The following is a 16,084-nucleotide window of genomic DNA, read 5'->3' on the forward strand; positions in this document are numbered from 1 at the left end:
TAGGGAGAAGCTACCTGCTTCTATATTTTTGCAACACGGCATGAAAAGTAGGCCACTAACTTGTTAATGGGGTTTCACAACAGAGGGTTCAATGAGTGTGTGCTCTATTTTAGTTCAAGATGTACAGGTTCTGGTCTCGCTTCAAGTCTATGTTTTCAAATGACACCGGTTCCGTTTCGTTCAGTACTGCTTAGTGTCATACTTTTTTGTGTGCGTGTGTCACACAAAAAATAGAACAGTCACGGTTAGTCTCAATCGCAGTTTCCATATTTGATACATTAACGCCCTCTAGGGGAATTGATTATTGTTGCTTTCTCCTAAAACCATAACACCCATAATGCAATAGTCAACGTATTCTCTTCCGCATTGTGTATTGAGTATTCCGATTTTGTCGTGTTAATTACGATTCATTCTTATAATCCATCGCCAATAATATATGTAGTCTGCAAGAAATGGACCGTAACAGTTTAAAGGCAATATTGTTTGATCTGGACAACACGCTTATTGACACAGCGGGAGCAGGAGTGGTGGCCATACAAAAAGTAAGGAGATAAATCTAGAAGTGCAATTTAGAACAGCCTGCACACTGAACTACATACAACACCATTGACCACCAACCTGTAATGGAAATGCTAATAAGGTACCATGTCCTTCCACAGACAAGTGAGCTCCTGAAAACCGCTTTGGGCCAAAATGACCATTGCACTGATGACATCTGTGACAGATTCAAAAGGAAGCTTCTACACGAGACTTTCGACGCTGCAGAGGGTAGGACCATTGATGAGGTGCGTGTCAAGCATTGGGAGGATAGCATCTTGGAAGTTGCGAGTTGCTCATACCCTAGCCTGGGACACAAATGCTATTACCTCTGGAAGAACACTCGCCTGGAGTTTCTAGCCTTATCACCTCCAGTGTGTAATCTACTGAAGGAGCTGAGGACCAGCTATAAACTACTATTGCTGACGAATGGAGAGACCCAAACCCAGAGAGAGAAGGTGGAGGCAGTGGGGTGTCGGGGATATTTCGATGCCATAGTGGTGGGGGGAGAGCATGCAGAGGAGAAGCCCTCGCGATCCATATTTACCCACTGTTTCACCCTGCTGGGGGTGCAGGCTCTTGACTGTGTGATGGTGGGTGACTCTTTGTACACTGACATCCTGGGGGGCTTCAAGGCAGGGGTCCGTGCCACCGTGTGGATTAACAACAGGGGTGGCTTGCCACCAGAGGGTTCAGTCAAACCGGACTATACCATTTCCAGTGTGTTACAACTACCAGACATTCTTGCTCATTTCAAACAAAGCTCTTGAAAAGTACCTAATATGGAGAGTGCCAAGATTAATAGTCCTAAAATCATTCTTCTCATTAATCTGTGTGGTGGGTGCATTCAGACAATAAAAATAACACTAGCATTCCAATTCTGTGGGAAAAATAAACAGAATTTCATTGTTAAAAAGTACTATCAAACTTGGAATTCTTTATTACAGTACATTGTTTAACCCATAGATATATATCTATGGTTTAACCCCCCCCAAGTTCCATTCAAGATGCATCATCCAATCATAACTTAGTCTGTCGTGATAATACAGTGTCTCTTTCTCAACTCTGTCAAACAATCTGAAAACATCTTGTCAACATAAAACACTGACACCAATAACACAAACTGTTTTATTACTTAGTTTTTTCATGCTGAGAAAATACCATAAGAGGATGCAACATTATTCCAGAATCTAATGTTTATACTAACCAACCAGTCCTACTCACATTATAAAATAAGCTAAGCATTCTGTGAAAGGCACAGTAATGGATATGCATAGATGTGTGTGTTCGTACCGGTGAAAATCACTTTACTTCCAATTTTACTTTGATATTCATGGCGGCCAACTCTGCTACAAAGTACCGGAAGACGTAAGGCACAGACACAGTGTCAATGGAGTCGCTCTTGCCACACAGGGTGCAGACAGTCTTACGGTGGCGTGTCGCCGACCAGGATGGTGGGGGCTTCTCCAGCAGGGGCGACAGCAGGCTGCCGCAGTCCACACACACTTGGGCTACCGAGCGGTCCGAGCAGTTGAAGAGGCGGTCGTGGAGCAGGAAGGAGGTCCCGTGGGCCAGCAGAGCGTCGCGCTCCATCTCCCCGAAGCGAATGCCCCCCTGGATGTTTCTCCCTCCCACCGGCTGGTTGGTCACCTTGTCTCTTGCCCCCGTGGTCCGCACCTGGAACTTGTCGGACACCATGTGGCGTAGCCTCTGGTAGTAGACCACGCCAATGAAGATGTCCGCCTCCAGCTCCAGGCCGCTCAGGCCGCTGTAAAGGCGCTCTGTGCCGTAGTGGTTGTAGCCGGCTGCTCGCAGCATGTCCCCAAAGTGCTCCAGTGCCGAGTGCTCCTCAGAGAAGGTGAAGGGCGTGGCATCGTGGGCCAGGCCGTGGAGGGCGCCGGACTTGCCGGCCATGCTCTCGATGAGCATGCCAATGGTCATGCGGGAGGGGAAGCCGTGGGGGTTGAACAGGATGTCAGGGGTCATGCCGCTCTCTGTGAAGGGCATATCCTCGGCGGGCCACAGGCGGCTCAGGATGCCCTTCTGACCGTGGCGGCTGGCGAACTTGTCGCCGATGGTGGGGTTACGTGGCACCCGCACAGTTATGCAGACACGCTTGAAGCGCCCTGAGCCCGAGTCGTTGCTGCAGACCTTGATGTTGTCTACAATACAGGTCTCTTGGCTCCTGGCAGACAGATGGTAAACAGCGGATTAAAGAGCACATCACAACAAGCTTGAAGAAATACAAAAGATGACGCATTTAAATGCAAAAAAAAAATCTCACTTGTAGTAGTTGACAAAGCCCTGGCCGGTGTTTAGGTTGACATAGCTGTAGAAGGGGTCTCCATAACTTAGTAATGCCCCAATGGGAGGGAGGCCATCATTGTCCAGTTTATCCATCACCTTTAGGTCTCCAGGTTTGACACCAAAGACCAGGTTGTTTTCCCCCTTCATCTTCTCAGCCAGGTCCACAAGCTCAGTCTTGTACACACTGCCATATGCAAAACCTCTTTCCCACGAAGATTTGTTCAGGATCTGTAATGAAAACAGGTTTGTAGCATTTTTGTTTACAAAAACACACGCACAGCCAGGAAATGGAACCCAAGTTTCACAGGCGTCTCACCATAGCATCCTCCATGTCATAGCCAGTGTAGGAGATGACAGCCACAATGGCGTTGGTGCCAATGGGGTAGTTGTCCATGTTGTAGTGATCATACATTAAGGGCCTGACCAGGGGGCTCTGGGGTGTCTGCAGGCGATATAGCTTGTTGTCAGAACGATCCTGGAATGAATGGAGAGGGAAGCCCATGGTCTGCTTACCTGGGGGAGGAGACACACACAATTGTATAGCCTTCAGATGATTTTCTTTGACTTACTGGTTAACAATACTACTCTATGGGGAGTGGGGAAGCTTTACCCATCTGACACTGGTACATGTTCCTGGGACTCTGGTTGTGGTCTGAGTAAGGGATGAAGTTGGCGACCACACTCAGCATACTGTGGGGGAAGAGCTCCTGGTGGGTAGTCACGCCTGGCTCTATCTCATCCTCACTGACGCCCACGTTGATGTACAGCTGCAGGAAAGGGAGAGGACCACCCGTTTAGTGAGGTTTTACAGTTGTGAGCCCCAGTCAAGGAATGCTTTTCTATCAACTACTTTTGCAACCACACGGCCATAGAAGTGCTACTCCTGCTGCACCTGTTCAAAGGTGCCAATCAGCTCTTGCTTGCCCAGCGCCAGGTTTCTGACTGGGCGCACCATGCGGCAGGGTGTGGTGAAGAGGAAGAGGCCAGGGTACATGCTGGCCTTGCCCGTCTTAGGAACCAACACAATCTCCGTCCAGGGTGGAATCTTCTTCTCTTTCAAGACCTGCAAGAAGTTTGACACTATCGAGTCACATCCCACATAAGTCACTGATGGGTGCTCAGTACATCAAACTATATCCCCATTTTAAACATGTACTGTAAGTAATGGGCTTGTGACGCTCGAGGTCTTACCTTGAATCTGCGGAGAGAATCTGCTAAGATGGGCGCCAGCTCGCTCTCGACCCAGCCAACCATGGTTCCATCCAGGACCACGGGGTAGCAGTCAGAGAAGGCCTGGCCCGGGGACCCATCCACAGGCGTCACACCTGGGTTACAGAGGTGCAAGTTGTGGGTTTCTGAGCATTTCTTCAAACATTAGACAAACCACCTTAAAAAGCTCAGACACAACATTAGGGAAAAAGGTATTCCTGTGGGATTTTTACGAGACAACTACAACTGTGGCACATCCTCCCATAACCTGTGTACCACAAGTGGTTATGAAATCCCATGTTTTGATACTGGATTGTTTTGTCACTCACCCAGGGAGCAGAGCAGGGCTGGCAGGGTGGTGGTAAGGTAGGATTGGGCCACAATCTCACAGTGTGCCGTCATGTGGTTCATGAGGCCGCAGGGCTCCCCGTCAGGGGTGTGGACAGGACACAAGAAGCCCCAGGACTCGGGCAGCAGCCGACGCACAGAAGTGGTCCTCATCCTGGCGAATGCTGCACCTCTGTGCACGCAGCGGAAATGAGACAGGTAACGGATGAAGTTGAGCTTGTCGGCCACCACCGACAAGCCTGTGTCCTGGAGCATTCCCAGACCTGAAGAGCCAAGACGTACAGTCACAATGCAGTCTCACACATCCAAACAAAACCAACAAGATTTTCACACATTGCACAGATAATCTATTGCAGACACTGACATGCAGAAACAGACCTGTTTTTGACGTGAGATTCCCTGTGGCCAGAAGGTACTCGAAAGCCTTCGTGAGATCAGTGCCCTGGTTGAACATCTTGGCCAGGTGTTCAGAGCTCACCATTCCAGTCAGCCTGTGTGCTCTCTTTTCCATTGACAGCTTTACAGAAACCAGCCAGGAAGTCAACTTCTCCTGTAGCCATAAAACAATGATGGGATTAATCACGTCTGCTGATGTACCATGGGATGTACACAGTTTAACACCATTGTCACCAACCATCTCCATGCCCACCTTCATGAACATGAGGTAAAGCCGTCCAGGCGTGAGAACCTCATGACACATGAGGCTGTCAGGATTCTCCTCCATGCACTCCTGCTTGGCAAATGTGAACAGCTTCCTGGTCATCAGACACAGCATGTAGAACTTCTCCACATCGGACTTCAGGTGGATGCAGATGCATTGACTGGAAGCAGGAACAACAAGATCATCAACGCGTTTGTCCTCTGACAAAGAAATCGGCTCATCACATTTGACAGTTTTGTTCCAACGCTTACTCTAGCAGGAAGTTTGCACACTGCTCGTGGGTGTTCCACTCTGGAAGGTTCATCTTGACCCGGAATCTCTCGCCAAGATAGTTGAGGACCTTCACCTGGGTTGTACAACCCTCCTCCATGACCAGACGCAGCATCTCTGACACACAGCTCTTGTAGAAAGAGTTGTCCTCTCGACCCTTGATCAGCTCCTGGTAGATCTGAAAGTCTGTAAAATTCACGAGCGCCTGGGAAACATAATGGTCAAGTAGTTGATATCCAAATGTAGGATCAGCATTATTGTCGACGTCATGTCACCATTCGTACAAACAGGTGCAAGTCACCTTCAGTGCAAAGCCCAAAGGCAAGAAGAAAAGCTCTTTCTGGTAGATGAAGTTCAGCATTACAGTGCCGTTATCCAGATAATGCAGGTTCATGTTGATGGCAGTGTGCTCCTCCTTTACGCAATGCATTGAGATACCTAAACACAAATGTACACAGTGTTACCCTGGTGGCATCCTTGGTAGTAAATCACAACATTACAGAGTAGCTCATTTATGTTGTTTTCTTATAAGCATTAAATAACTGCCAGATACTTACCATACTGAGTGTATCCCTGGCCTCTGCTCTTCCACTTTGGTCTTGACATGGCTATAGGGTAGTTTCTCCTCGGCATAATTAGCATTCGGACAACCTTCTCAATGCCATTCACAATGAAATAGCCCCCCATTTCCTGTTTGTATAAAAGGTTACGAGTAAAATCAATAATTTCCAACATTATTTTAGCAGGGATTGATTAAATGTGATTAGTATGCACTGGTATAAGGTCCAGGCCTACCTCAGCCTCCTCGTGGTGCTCAATGAGTTCTTTGGGGGACAGCCCATGTAGGTTACACAGCTTAGACTTCACCATTATGGGCACTTGGCCCAGAGACTGTTTTATAATACCTTTAGGAATCCCATTGACAGACCAGCTGACATCTGCCTGTAAACACAGCGCAAACAAATATGTGTGGAGACATAACAGGTTGTTAGCTCTCCAGGAATAGGGTTGGAGATCCCTGCCTTACATTGACAACTAAAGAACACTTCAAAAAGCAGGTCATGCTTACCACCAGTTTCCCCCTGTAGGAACTGCGTCTCCCCCTGCATTCTGCTGGGAACACGTTCAGGTCTCTGCAGATGCTTCCTTTAGCAACCGCTGGCTTGTAGATAGTGGCCTCAATAAATGCAAGAGTGATCCTGTCATTTTTGTACGTAAACTCCAGTGGAGGAATAGCCTAAGAAAGAGACGTGTCATGTGTTTATGTCAGCTCATATGTAGCATAACTACCAGTTTTATGAACTATTCATTGGCTGCTTTGACAGCACTGCACCCACGTGAGAGCTACAGTAGCTAGCTAGCACCACCAACCTGCACAGCGCGACTCAATCCATCCGTGACTGCCTGGTCAAACGACTCGATGTGGGCTTTGGTTAGATCTTGAACGGCAGCATGTTGTTGTGTCTTTGGTTTACCAAAACCTGGCTCTGTCAAATTCTTTAGACTTGGGGCGGTCGGTAAGCTACTCCACTTCGTTGTGTAGTCCATGCTCACTCTTGTTTATCACATGGGAGTAGTGACTTAGGAAGTGAACTGACAGGAAGTTAAAAAGAACACGAATAGTCATTTAAAGGGGCCGCACCTTGTACAAGAGCAGAGGGGATATGAGGGGATATATAAATTGCCGTCAATGTCAGAACATCTATCAGTAGGATTTAGTTTAAGTTCATAGATTGTTAGAAGTATGCTTTCGAATTATGCGTCTATTTTTTTTAACTTTTTTTTGCTTAAATTATTCCGGAAATAAGTCACTTTGTCTTTAATATGAAAAGAAAAATCATATCACCCACATTAGTTTATTTTTTATTCTACATGAATAAACAGACAATCAGGTTTTCGTGCAAGAGTTTGATAAAACATTAGGAAAACACTACATAGCATCCCTCTGCCTTTTGGTAGATTCACAAAAAGTTTTTAACCTTTAATGTTTTTAATACTGAAAAGAACACAAATGGGACAAGAAAACAGTGTCTTATTCACAATCAGTTGTTTTCTTTGGTAAATAATTGGATTACAGAATATACCAAGTCACCACTGTCCAGTCAAGCAGTAAATAAACATTGTATGAAGATGAAAGGTACATCATGAAGGACTTGAAAAACAATTAACAGCCGCATTGGTTTAACAATAGTCAAATTCACTTCTTTCCAAACAATCAAACAAATAGAAGGTGCATCTTTATGCAAGAGGTCAAATTCTTCTTTAAAACATATTAAAGAGTCAAGTCCTGCTAAGGCACCTCTTCCCTTTGATGGCAAGAATTGTAAATTTGATAATAATGCTGAGAACATACATTCCCAATAATGTGCTGAGTAGAACCATGTTCTTTTTATTGTTTAGCAAAATATCTAGAGATATGTTATGTACATAATCTACCCAAACATTCAATCACAATTATGCATTTCAAGCAATTGTGTCCCCTGATCATGCATATTAAATAAATGCCGTCAGTCACACTTCCTTGTCCTTCATTCTCAAAGTAAGAAAAAGAAAAGAAAATTGGATATGTGCCAACAGTGTCCCTCAAAACATAATGAAGCACAGACTCAAATTGCATTATCCTGGGACAGACAAATCATTGGAGGAAAAGGGATTAACCTAAATGAAAACAAACTGAAAATGAACTAAAAACAAACTCATGGGATTTATAACTGTTACAATGCTTTAAGGCCATGTATAGACTATGTGGTCAGATGGTACAGTGTTCCACAGTGCAACTTAAACATACAGGACTAACAAGCAAAATGATATATTGTATATAACCAAGCATGCCAGGTGAGTAACTGAACAGGCTTCCAATAAATTAACACAAAAAAAACATAATTGCTTTTACATAAAGGTTTGGGGTTAGATTTGCAGTATTCTCCATTTATGGTCTCTCCCCCAAAATAACTAACTTTTTACAGGTCACTATCGTTATTAAAAGCACTTGAACAGTACTGCAAAGCTAATCCATACACGAAAAGTCTGCAGAATTATACCAATCTAAGTTAAAACAAACACATTTGCAGTTATTAAACAAGCATTAAATGGATCTCTTAGAAAAAATTAACAAGAAAACAACAAGCTGCCTCTAGGCAGCTCTTTATTAGCAAAGAGCTTTCAGTACACAAGGCCAAAGGGGTAAGCAGTCCTAATTGAAATAGATCAGCACAGGCTACTACTTCATGCTTTCACAACATGCCGTCTCTTCTAAATGGATAAAAACCTGAGGACAGAACTGGGAACTTCATACGAAAAAGAACACTGACATAAATGAAATGTATATAATTTTATGTAAGACCTAGAGTTGCATGCCCACTTTGTAAAGAACAAGCAGTAAAACAAATCCGATAAACGTACTGCTTAGCAACAATACCTACAGTAGAATACCTACACCTCTCTCTGACACTTCACCCTATGATATGAGGTTTGCCTTTTTATAATGTCTGGTATGGTATCATCATACAGGGAAGCGGAATGTTTATTGCAGTGCTAAAATTTGTGGGTAAAACCAATAGATTTACATACCATACATACTCCGGACCAGACCACACATTGATACGCACTTGGCTTCCTGACAGCACACATAACACACACAGTAGCAGAGGCAAGCGATAAACATTTTGCATCTTTTAAGGAGACAGAGATGTAAGGCACTACAGTCTCAGAATTGGATGCAACTCTGAGCCTCTCTCTCCATCAGACCCAGGGAGACCCAGTGGCAGCATTAGGGGAGGGAAAGACTCCTCGTCTCATTCTGGAATCTTCTGGAACTTATCACTCTGCTGTTTCATCACTTGCCTCAAAATCAGCAAATCTCCACTAACGTGTACTCTGGGTGGCCAAGGGGTTAGGGAGAAGAGATTACGGAAGAACAAATCAAGAGGTACCAAAAGCTGTCCAGATTCCCAAGCCCATGGGACCTTTCAAGGAGAGCATGGGAGTTTGCATGGGATAGAGGGTAGAGAATTAGGCTATTTGTACAAGAGAACAAGGATTTTGTGTGCTTACAGTCGAGTAAAAGGGCCCACATGGAGGGGCCCTCTCAATTTCGGTGAGGAACAAGAGGATGTTGTGATTGTTGAGAAGGAAGGGGAGGACGAGTAGGGGGAAGAAGAGGCTGAGGAGGAGGAGGAGGAGTCACTGTTCAGGGTAAAGACACTGGATACTGCTACATCCACAATACCCTGGCAAAGCTCTGGATAGAGTTTCCTAAAGGAAGAAGCAATAACAGTGTTGTCATGGCTGTTAAGAAGAGCAGCTGGATCAAATATGGTCAAAAGACAGCAATATAAATCCAAATTATATATTATCCAGCATGCAAAATCAATTCAAAGGAAACTTGACACTTCTAGTATAATTTAGGTTCACCAGGAAGTCAAAGCTAAAAAACATTTTTATAGAAAATAAAAAAAGAGCCATAGAGAACACTGGCAATATTTTCAAAATAGATCCAAGGTGAACTCTGTGGGAAACAAACAAGCATGAACAAACAAACGAAGGTCTGAGTAGAGTATGATCCAGGACTCGGGGTTAATTTGAGATCATTGGTGGATTCTTAACATCAAAGCTAGCTTTTCTAATGCTTTGATGAAATTGAAATAATTGTGCCTATAGGATAGGAAAAAGGACAGAAAGGATGACAGAAAGATCTAAGGAGTGGTACTGACTGTGCGCAAGCCGGAGCCCCATTGATCTCGATCAGCCACACCTTGAAGCTCTCATCCAACATGAAGTCGAAGCCAAAGAGCTGGAAGCTCTGATAGGACAGGTGCTTGGTGCTGATTGCTGGTTCAATACATGACAGACAGCTCCTGATGTTGGAGACAGGATCAGAGGTACAATACAATTAATCACAATCAAGCAGAAGTACAGTTCAAGAATAAACAAGGACATGCAAAGGACAGAGGACTGAACGTTTGATAAGGCCCTCGTAGCCTCAATCCAGCTGTGGTGTAGATGAAAATGGAAGTAGGCTAAGAGAAAAAACATACTTTATGATTTGCTTGATCTGAGGTAAGATGGAAGTCTCCAGGGCAACACTGTGAGTGGAGAGCAGGTACTGCCTGAACTCGTCGAAGAACATTTCGTTGCCTTCCTCGTAGCGGCCATAGTTATGAGAGTGCTCCTTCTGTATGCAGTGATTGGTCAGGTGGCTGGTCATGTCCTCGAGGTTGGAGCTGTTGTAGGGCTCAGAGGAAGTCCGCAGCACACCTTCTCGGTAAAGGTAGATGTTGTACTGATGGTCTACGAGCACCCAGCTCCTAACAACATCAAACGTAATGTATCAGAATCTTGACTATCCTGCAGTATTAGCTTCATAAAAATAAATAACAAGAATACCTTACCTGATGTCAAACTTGCGATGGCCCGGCTCAAGAAGTAGTGGCCTCTCTAGATATTTCTGAATGACGTGAACCTGACCCTGATTATCAATGTATTCCAGCAACTGATTTGCATCATGGGATATCAAAATTCCAGCACCTGTAATAATGCAACCAATTCAACCATTAACCGTTTTTCAGAAGCACATTTTACATTTAGTCTCAGACACAATATCACCCTCTCTTATGCTTCCCTCAATTGCATTGAAAATTGATCAGAAACTTAAACATGAAAGATGTATTAAAGTAGCATTGTAGCTTACCTTTTGCCCCAGCAGATGACTTGGCAATCCACACTGTTCCGTCTCCGCTTTCTTTTTTTGAGTGATAGGAGGCCAAGAAGACCTCGCGTTCATCCGTCTTTGGGTTGCTTTTCATGTGGCTAATCCCATTAGTCGCAGGAGCAACAGGAGTGTTGAGGTTGGTTGGATAGATGATGTAGGACTCAGGGAACCAGTTGCACGAGTCTCTCAATTCTGGACTGGTCTTAATTAATCTGTGATGTCGAGAACAAGCACCAATCATCTAACACCAAACTATTGACTATTTTACAGTGACAGTGTGATACTTTTCACACAAAAAAACAATCCTTAGCCAATTTCATTCTATGAAAATACAGAAAAGCCTACTTGACTAATGATGCCTTGCGGCACAGCTTGTCAGCTCCCCTGTAATAATTCACTAGTTGCATCAGACCGGGTTCATGGCCTGGGGAGAAGAACAATTAAATTAAGATAAAAGAAAAGCAAAAATAGTTTACAATGCACATGACTTGACAAATATGTAAATGCAATACTGTAGACTTGACAGAGCAAGGTCTAGGGCTAGGCCTAGCTTTAATAAAAGGTCAGTGATCAAGGATGCAGTACATTTGCTTCCAGAATAGACCATGCGGATGAGTCAGGGATGGGAAGAATGCTTCGAAAATTAGCATATGCCTCCAGGAGAAAGTTCCACCCACTGAAGGTAGTCTAACTTATTTTAATCGTGACATAAGGCAAGGCACACTGGATTTCGTCTTAGTATATCATATGACATCATTCAAAATAAATTATTTTACCAAGACGTCCAAACGGCAGTCTGTTCCTTTCGCCCAACATCAAGTTGAATCTGGGATTGTCCCTTTTCAGCCTCTTCCATTGTCCAGTTGAGACGAGAATCTTGGAAACTTCAGCGTAAACGCTACTGTTGTCATCACGAGCGACAAATGTATACATTGGAGAATTCATTATGAACTATAATGTTCTGTCAGATAAACGAGGACAATAATTTCGATATTCACCCACTTCTAAATCATTGGAAGCAAGCTACGTGGGTCGCTAGCCCGACTATCCAACACTACAGCCTGGCGAGGGTTATCTCCGCAGAAGTCTGTATGGCATGATGATTCAGTCATATCCAGTTTAGCTGGAAAATACTGAAAAGGTGTCGTATAACTGGAAGTCGTGGAACAGCCAAGTGAATGCCAGAAAGCCTAAAGAGTCATTGTAAATACTTAATATTACATCACAGACATGTTCACTTATGGGTACCAAGATTAGGGTGTGCCTGGGCTTCTGGGTTGTCCCTCGATTTTAGATCCTCTGACTCCACACAGACACAGCTCAGACAGTGAAGACTGTGCCACAGTGTCGGGACGGCAACTGCCTACGCAAAACAAATGAACTGCTTTCTGATTATCTGCTCTCACAGATAATCATTTGGTTTGGTAATTAGTACATAATAAATCTACTTAAATTTGACTGTCTTCCATCACAGGCTCACCCCCGTTCCTTTCTTTATTCTCCGCAGCTGTCATCCTCGATCGTCAGGATAAACAGGAACTTCACAGGATTATGGTAACTGTAGTTTTTATCGTCTACCACCGCTCCTCTGGATAACTGTTATAATAAGACTTTCTTTTATAAAAGCTTCCCTTTGGTATTTGCCATACATTTTTATACAATATCAAACATTCATCACAATGTTAGTATCGTAAAAATATATTTAATAAGATTAACACACATATTTGATACTCAATATCCCATAAAGCCTTGCGTCCATTTAGAGGACGGCTATATTTTCCTCATTTCATTACTTCGGCCGCTAGGTGACGTAGTCAAGTCATTTTGGATTTAAAAACGTTTCTGTACTGTGGATATTGCATTTGTATTAAGTTATGTCTTATAGTATGAATAAATAAAACACATTGATGCATACGATATTTGCAGTTCATCCAGTTATACTTTGACGTGAAAATTGAATTGGGTGTTTAATAAGATCCCCAAATTGTTGAGTGCACCTTTAAGATTAAGCTGGCGGCAAATTTAGTAAACTGAATGACAGCCTGGCTCTTCGTTAGAACAACGTTTTCCTTCTCCTAAAATATTACATATATGTTGTAAGTACTTTACGTTGTCCGTCAACTAGCTAACTCACTCGAGGCTAAGGCATAACTGGCTACAGTACCAAATTGCAGGATATTGTAGAAATTGGCACACTGTTGGTATGCTAATCTAGCTAGCTAGTTACTTGTGTATAGTCTACGGTGTGAAACCAGTTTGCCAGCTAGTTGCTTGGTCAGTTCATGATGAATACAGCAGTGTCGCAGATTAGTAGCTAGCTGGCTATACTACAGTCTGTTACTGACAAATGTATTCAGAAAGACAGTGCGACTCTTTTTCAAGTTTTCATGGACTGATGAAATGTTGACCACACTTGCTACCAACGTATTCTTACAGGAGTTTATTGTTTGCCTGGATGCTTCTTGGGTTATGCATTGTTAATGTCTCCTGTCCCCACTCCTTATGCAGGTTGGAGCACGCCAGGCATGAGTGGTCCACACCTGGGCGAGTGGCAGAGGAGGTCCTTTGACATTTCATCTGGCACCTGCACACCTGAACAGACGGCAGACTCCTATCGGGCACATATCCTCGCCATTCAATATGCATGGGCGAGTTCCCAGCTCTCTGAGGCGGGCGCGGACAGCCTGCTCAGGACCTACTCGGAGCGCTATGCCGCAGTGGTGGACTCTGACGACCCTCGCACAGGTCTTAACAACTATGCAGAGAGTGCTCTGCACCTGGCTCGCAGTCAGAGGAACCACAGCGACAAATGGGAATCGTCCCTTACCAAGGCGAGTGTGCTGGAGCTGCCGTGCGTGCAGAAGATGATTCAATCTGGGACAGACGGCGGCAAGTCCCTTGTGGTGCCAGCAGATGTTAACATATCTGTAGGACAAGACAGTGGATGCAGCTCCCAGTCTCTACCCTCTACAGAGACTTTGCCCCTACTATTCAAGTCCACAGGACCCCCATTGCCCATGGCTGAGGGAAGCAGCATTTTTAGTCATCCACTGGGTGGTGCTGCAGACAGACCAAGTGGCTTTGACAGAATCTTCAGTAATGCCAATGCCTTTGCTTGTCCACCACCACAAGCTCAGTCTCTATTTGGCCAGAACTCCCCAGTTTACGTACAAGCAACCCCAGGCCCCACAGCAGGCTCACACAGTCACCAGTCTGTCTTCTTCCCCACCTCTAACTCCTCTAAGAGGAAAAACTTCTACAGCTCAGGTGGGGATGGGGGCAGGGACTCTGGGAGGGGGGCATCTGGCATCCAGGCAGTGTCAGACTCACGGAGTGGTACTAACTTTAAAACGGCGAGGGAGAAGTTCATTGTTGACCAGCAGAAAAAACATTCCCACCAGACCCAGAGAGCTCAGCCGCCAGGGATGGCAGCTGCCATGAAGAAATCCCTGGGAGCCAACAGGCCAAGGGGGACCTTTTCCAAGTTTGTGTCCCCTATGCCGAAGCAGGACGAGGACGAGGGTGGACCCTGCAACAACGCGGCTCAAGAGACTCAGGTTACTGATGAGCGTCTTAAAAACTTTGAGCCCAAGATCATTGAGCTTATCATGAGTGAAATCATGGACCACGGACCGCCTGTGGCCTGGGATGACATAGCAGGCTTGGAGTTTGCGAAAGCCACCATTAAGGAGATAGTGGTGTGGCCTATGCTGCGACCTGACATCTTCACTGGGCTCCGTGGCCCCCCCAAAGGCATTCTCCTGTTTGGGCCACCAGGAACAGGTAAAACTCTCATTGGGAAATGTATTGCTTGCCAGTCAGGGGCCACCTTCTTTAGCATTAGTGCTTCATCGCTCACATCAAAGTGGGTGGGCGAAGGGGAAAAAATGGTAAGAGCACTGTTTACCATCGCCCGCTGTCACCAGCCAGCAGTCATCTTCATCGATGAGATCGACTCTCTGCTGTCTCAGAGGACGGATGGGGAGCATGACTCATCCAGACGTATAAAAACAGAGTTTTTGGTTCAGCTGGATGGAGCAGCTACCTCCGCTGAAGACCGTATCCTGGTGGTGGGGGCCACCAACCGCCCTCAGGAGATTGACGAGGCTGCCCGTAGACGCCTTTCAAAACGCCTGTACATCCCCCTCCCAGAGGCTGCTGCACGACGACAGATAGTGACCAACCTCATGGCTCAAGAGAAGAGCCAGATAGGAGAGGAGGGGTTGGAGAGTGTTGTTACTGGAACAGAGGGCTTCTCTGGGGCAGATATGACCCAGCTGTGCCGAGAGGCAGCGTTGGGGCCCATACGGAGCATCCAGTTATGTGACATGGCCACCATCACAGCTGACCAGGTGCGGCCCATCCTGCACAGTGACTTCCAGGAGGCTCTGAGGACGGTGCGGCCCAGTGTGTCACCCAAAGACCTGGAGCTGTACCAGGACTGGAACAAGACTTTTGGATGTGGACGTTAATCAGTAGTGCAACATGGACTGCAACATGTAAATATTTAGTGGTCCCTTCTACTCCTCACTTATGTTTAATTGGACTTATGTCTTGAATATGTATTTGAGAATGTAAAATAGTAATTTTCATCAATAAAAATCTGCACACAAACAAAAAACTGTATTAAAGTACTTTTGGAATATCTTTAAATGTGTTAAAATCTACTTTTCTTTGTAGATTGTACATGTTACCAACAGTACATTATGACCAAGGGCATTGTCATGGGAATATTCTATCTGAAGATGTTGTAATATGTTCCTAATAAAGTTACTTAAGAATGCACAGTATGTGGTGTGTTTATGTGGTGTAAAGCTACGGAAATGTGGCAAAGTTTTAGTTAGGGATGGGTGGGCTATGGAGTAATACAGCATGTTCCCTTTTCACTCCAATCTATCCTCTGCGAAGACAGTAGTTGCAGTCAAGTCGTATAGTGTATCAGCATGTTTGTCATGCGTATGCAAGTATGTCAACGTCTTCTTGTCATTGGTATTCATGAAATGCTTACTGAAACAGACTCCAACTTTTCCAGGTTTTTGCCA

The 16,084-nt window shown here is 44.9% G+C and overlaps 4 protein-coding genes across 12 annotated transcripts; 2 read left to right on the top strand and 2 right to left on the bottom strand.

Annotated features, from left to right (window-relative positions):
- Positions 1 to 355: 355 nt before the first annotated feature.
- On the top strand, positions 356 to 1,456 carry nanp (N-acetylneuraminic acid phosphatase). The gene is made up of 2 exons (XM_084667058.1): positions 356 to 542; positions 660 to 1,456. Exons 1-2 carry the CDS (start codon positions 453 to 455, stop codon positions 1,305 to 1,307), a joined length of 738 nt encoding a protein of 245 aa, XP_084523184.1. The 5' UTR covers positions 356 to 452; the 3' UTR covers positions 1,308 to 1,456.
- Positions 1,455 to 6,903, bottom strand: polr1b (RNA polymerase I subunit B). Its single transcript, XM_084667057.1, has 15 exons — positions 6,704 to 6,903; positions 6,402 to 6,569; positions 6,128 to 6,274; positions 5,890 to 6,022; positions 5,634 to 5,770; positions 5,314 to 5,537; positions 5,051 to 5,222; positions 4,780 to 4,951; positions 4,383 to 4,664; positions 4,036 to 4,169; positions 3,737 to 3,907; positions 3,455 to 3,611; positions 3,161 to 3,357; positions 2,822 to 3,072; positions 1,455 to 2,722 (listed from the first exon to the last, which is right to left on the bottom strand). Exons 1-15 carry the CDS (start codon positions 6,878 to 6,880, stop codon positions 1,840 to 1,842), a joined length of 3,405 nt encoding a protein of 1,134 aa, XP_084523183.1. The 5' UTR covers positions 6,881 to 6,903; the 3' UTR covers positions 1,455 to 1,839.
- Positions 6,904 to 7,182: 279 nt separating this feature from the next.
- On the bottom strand, positions 7,183 to 12,582 carry ttl (tubulin tyrosine ligase). Of its 9 annotated transcripts, none has more exons than XM_084667157.1 (9): positions 12,523 to 12,582; positions 12,291 to 12,405; positions 11,819 to 12,129; positions 11,388 to 11,466; positions 11,022 to 11,254; positions 10,723 to 10,858; positions 10,369 to 10,638; positions 10,045 to 10,188; positions 7,183 to 9,586 (listed from the first exon to the last, which is right to left on the bottom strand). In XM_084667157.1, the coding sequence occupies exons 3-9, from the start codon at positions 11,985 to 11,987 to the stop codon at positions 9,382 to 9,384; spliced, it is 1,236 nt and encodes a 411-aa protein (XP_084523283.1). In that variant the 5' UTR covers positions 11,988 to 12,129; positions 12,291 to 12,405; positions 12,523 to 12,582; the 3' UTR covers positions 7,183 to 9,381. The 9 variants fall into 9 exon arrangements, with proteins under 9 accessions (XP_084523283.1, XP_084523282.1, XP_084523285.1 ...); XM_084667156.1 differs by having other exon boundaries at positions 11,819 to 12,175; XM_084667159.1 differs by having other exon boundaries at positions 11,819 to 11,943; positions 12,045 to 12,129; positions 12,291 to 12,556.
- A 259-nt stretch (positions 12,583 to 12,841) lies between these two features.
- Positions 12,842 to 15,825, top strand: fignl1 (fidgetin-like 1). The gene is made up of 2 exons (XM_084709802.1): positions 12,842 to 13,138; positions 13,551 to 15,825. Exon 2 carries the CDS (start codon positions 13,568 to 13,570, stop codon positions 15,512 to 15,514), a length of 1,947 nt encoding a protein of 648 aa, XP_084565928.1. The 5' UTR covers positions 12,842 to 13,138; positions 13,551 to 13,567; the 3' UTR covers positions 15,515 to 15,825.
- Positions 15,826 to 16,084: the final 259 nt, after the last annotated feature.

The sequence above is a fragment of the Hypomesus nipponensis genome, chromosome 11 (assembly GCF_054491055.1).
Source record: "Hypomesus nipponensis isolate SF chromosome 11, ASM5449105v1, whole genome shotgun sequence".
In the NCBI taxonomy this organism is placed as follows: Eukaryota; Metazoa; Chordata; class Actinopteri; order Osmeriformes; family Osmeridae; genus Hypomesus; species Hypomesus nipponensis.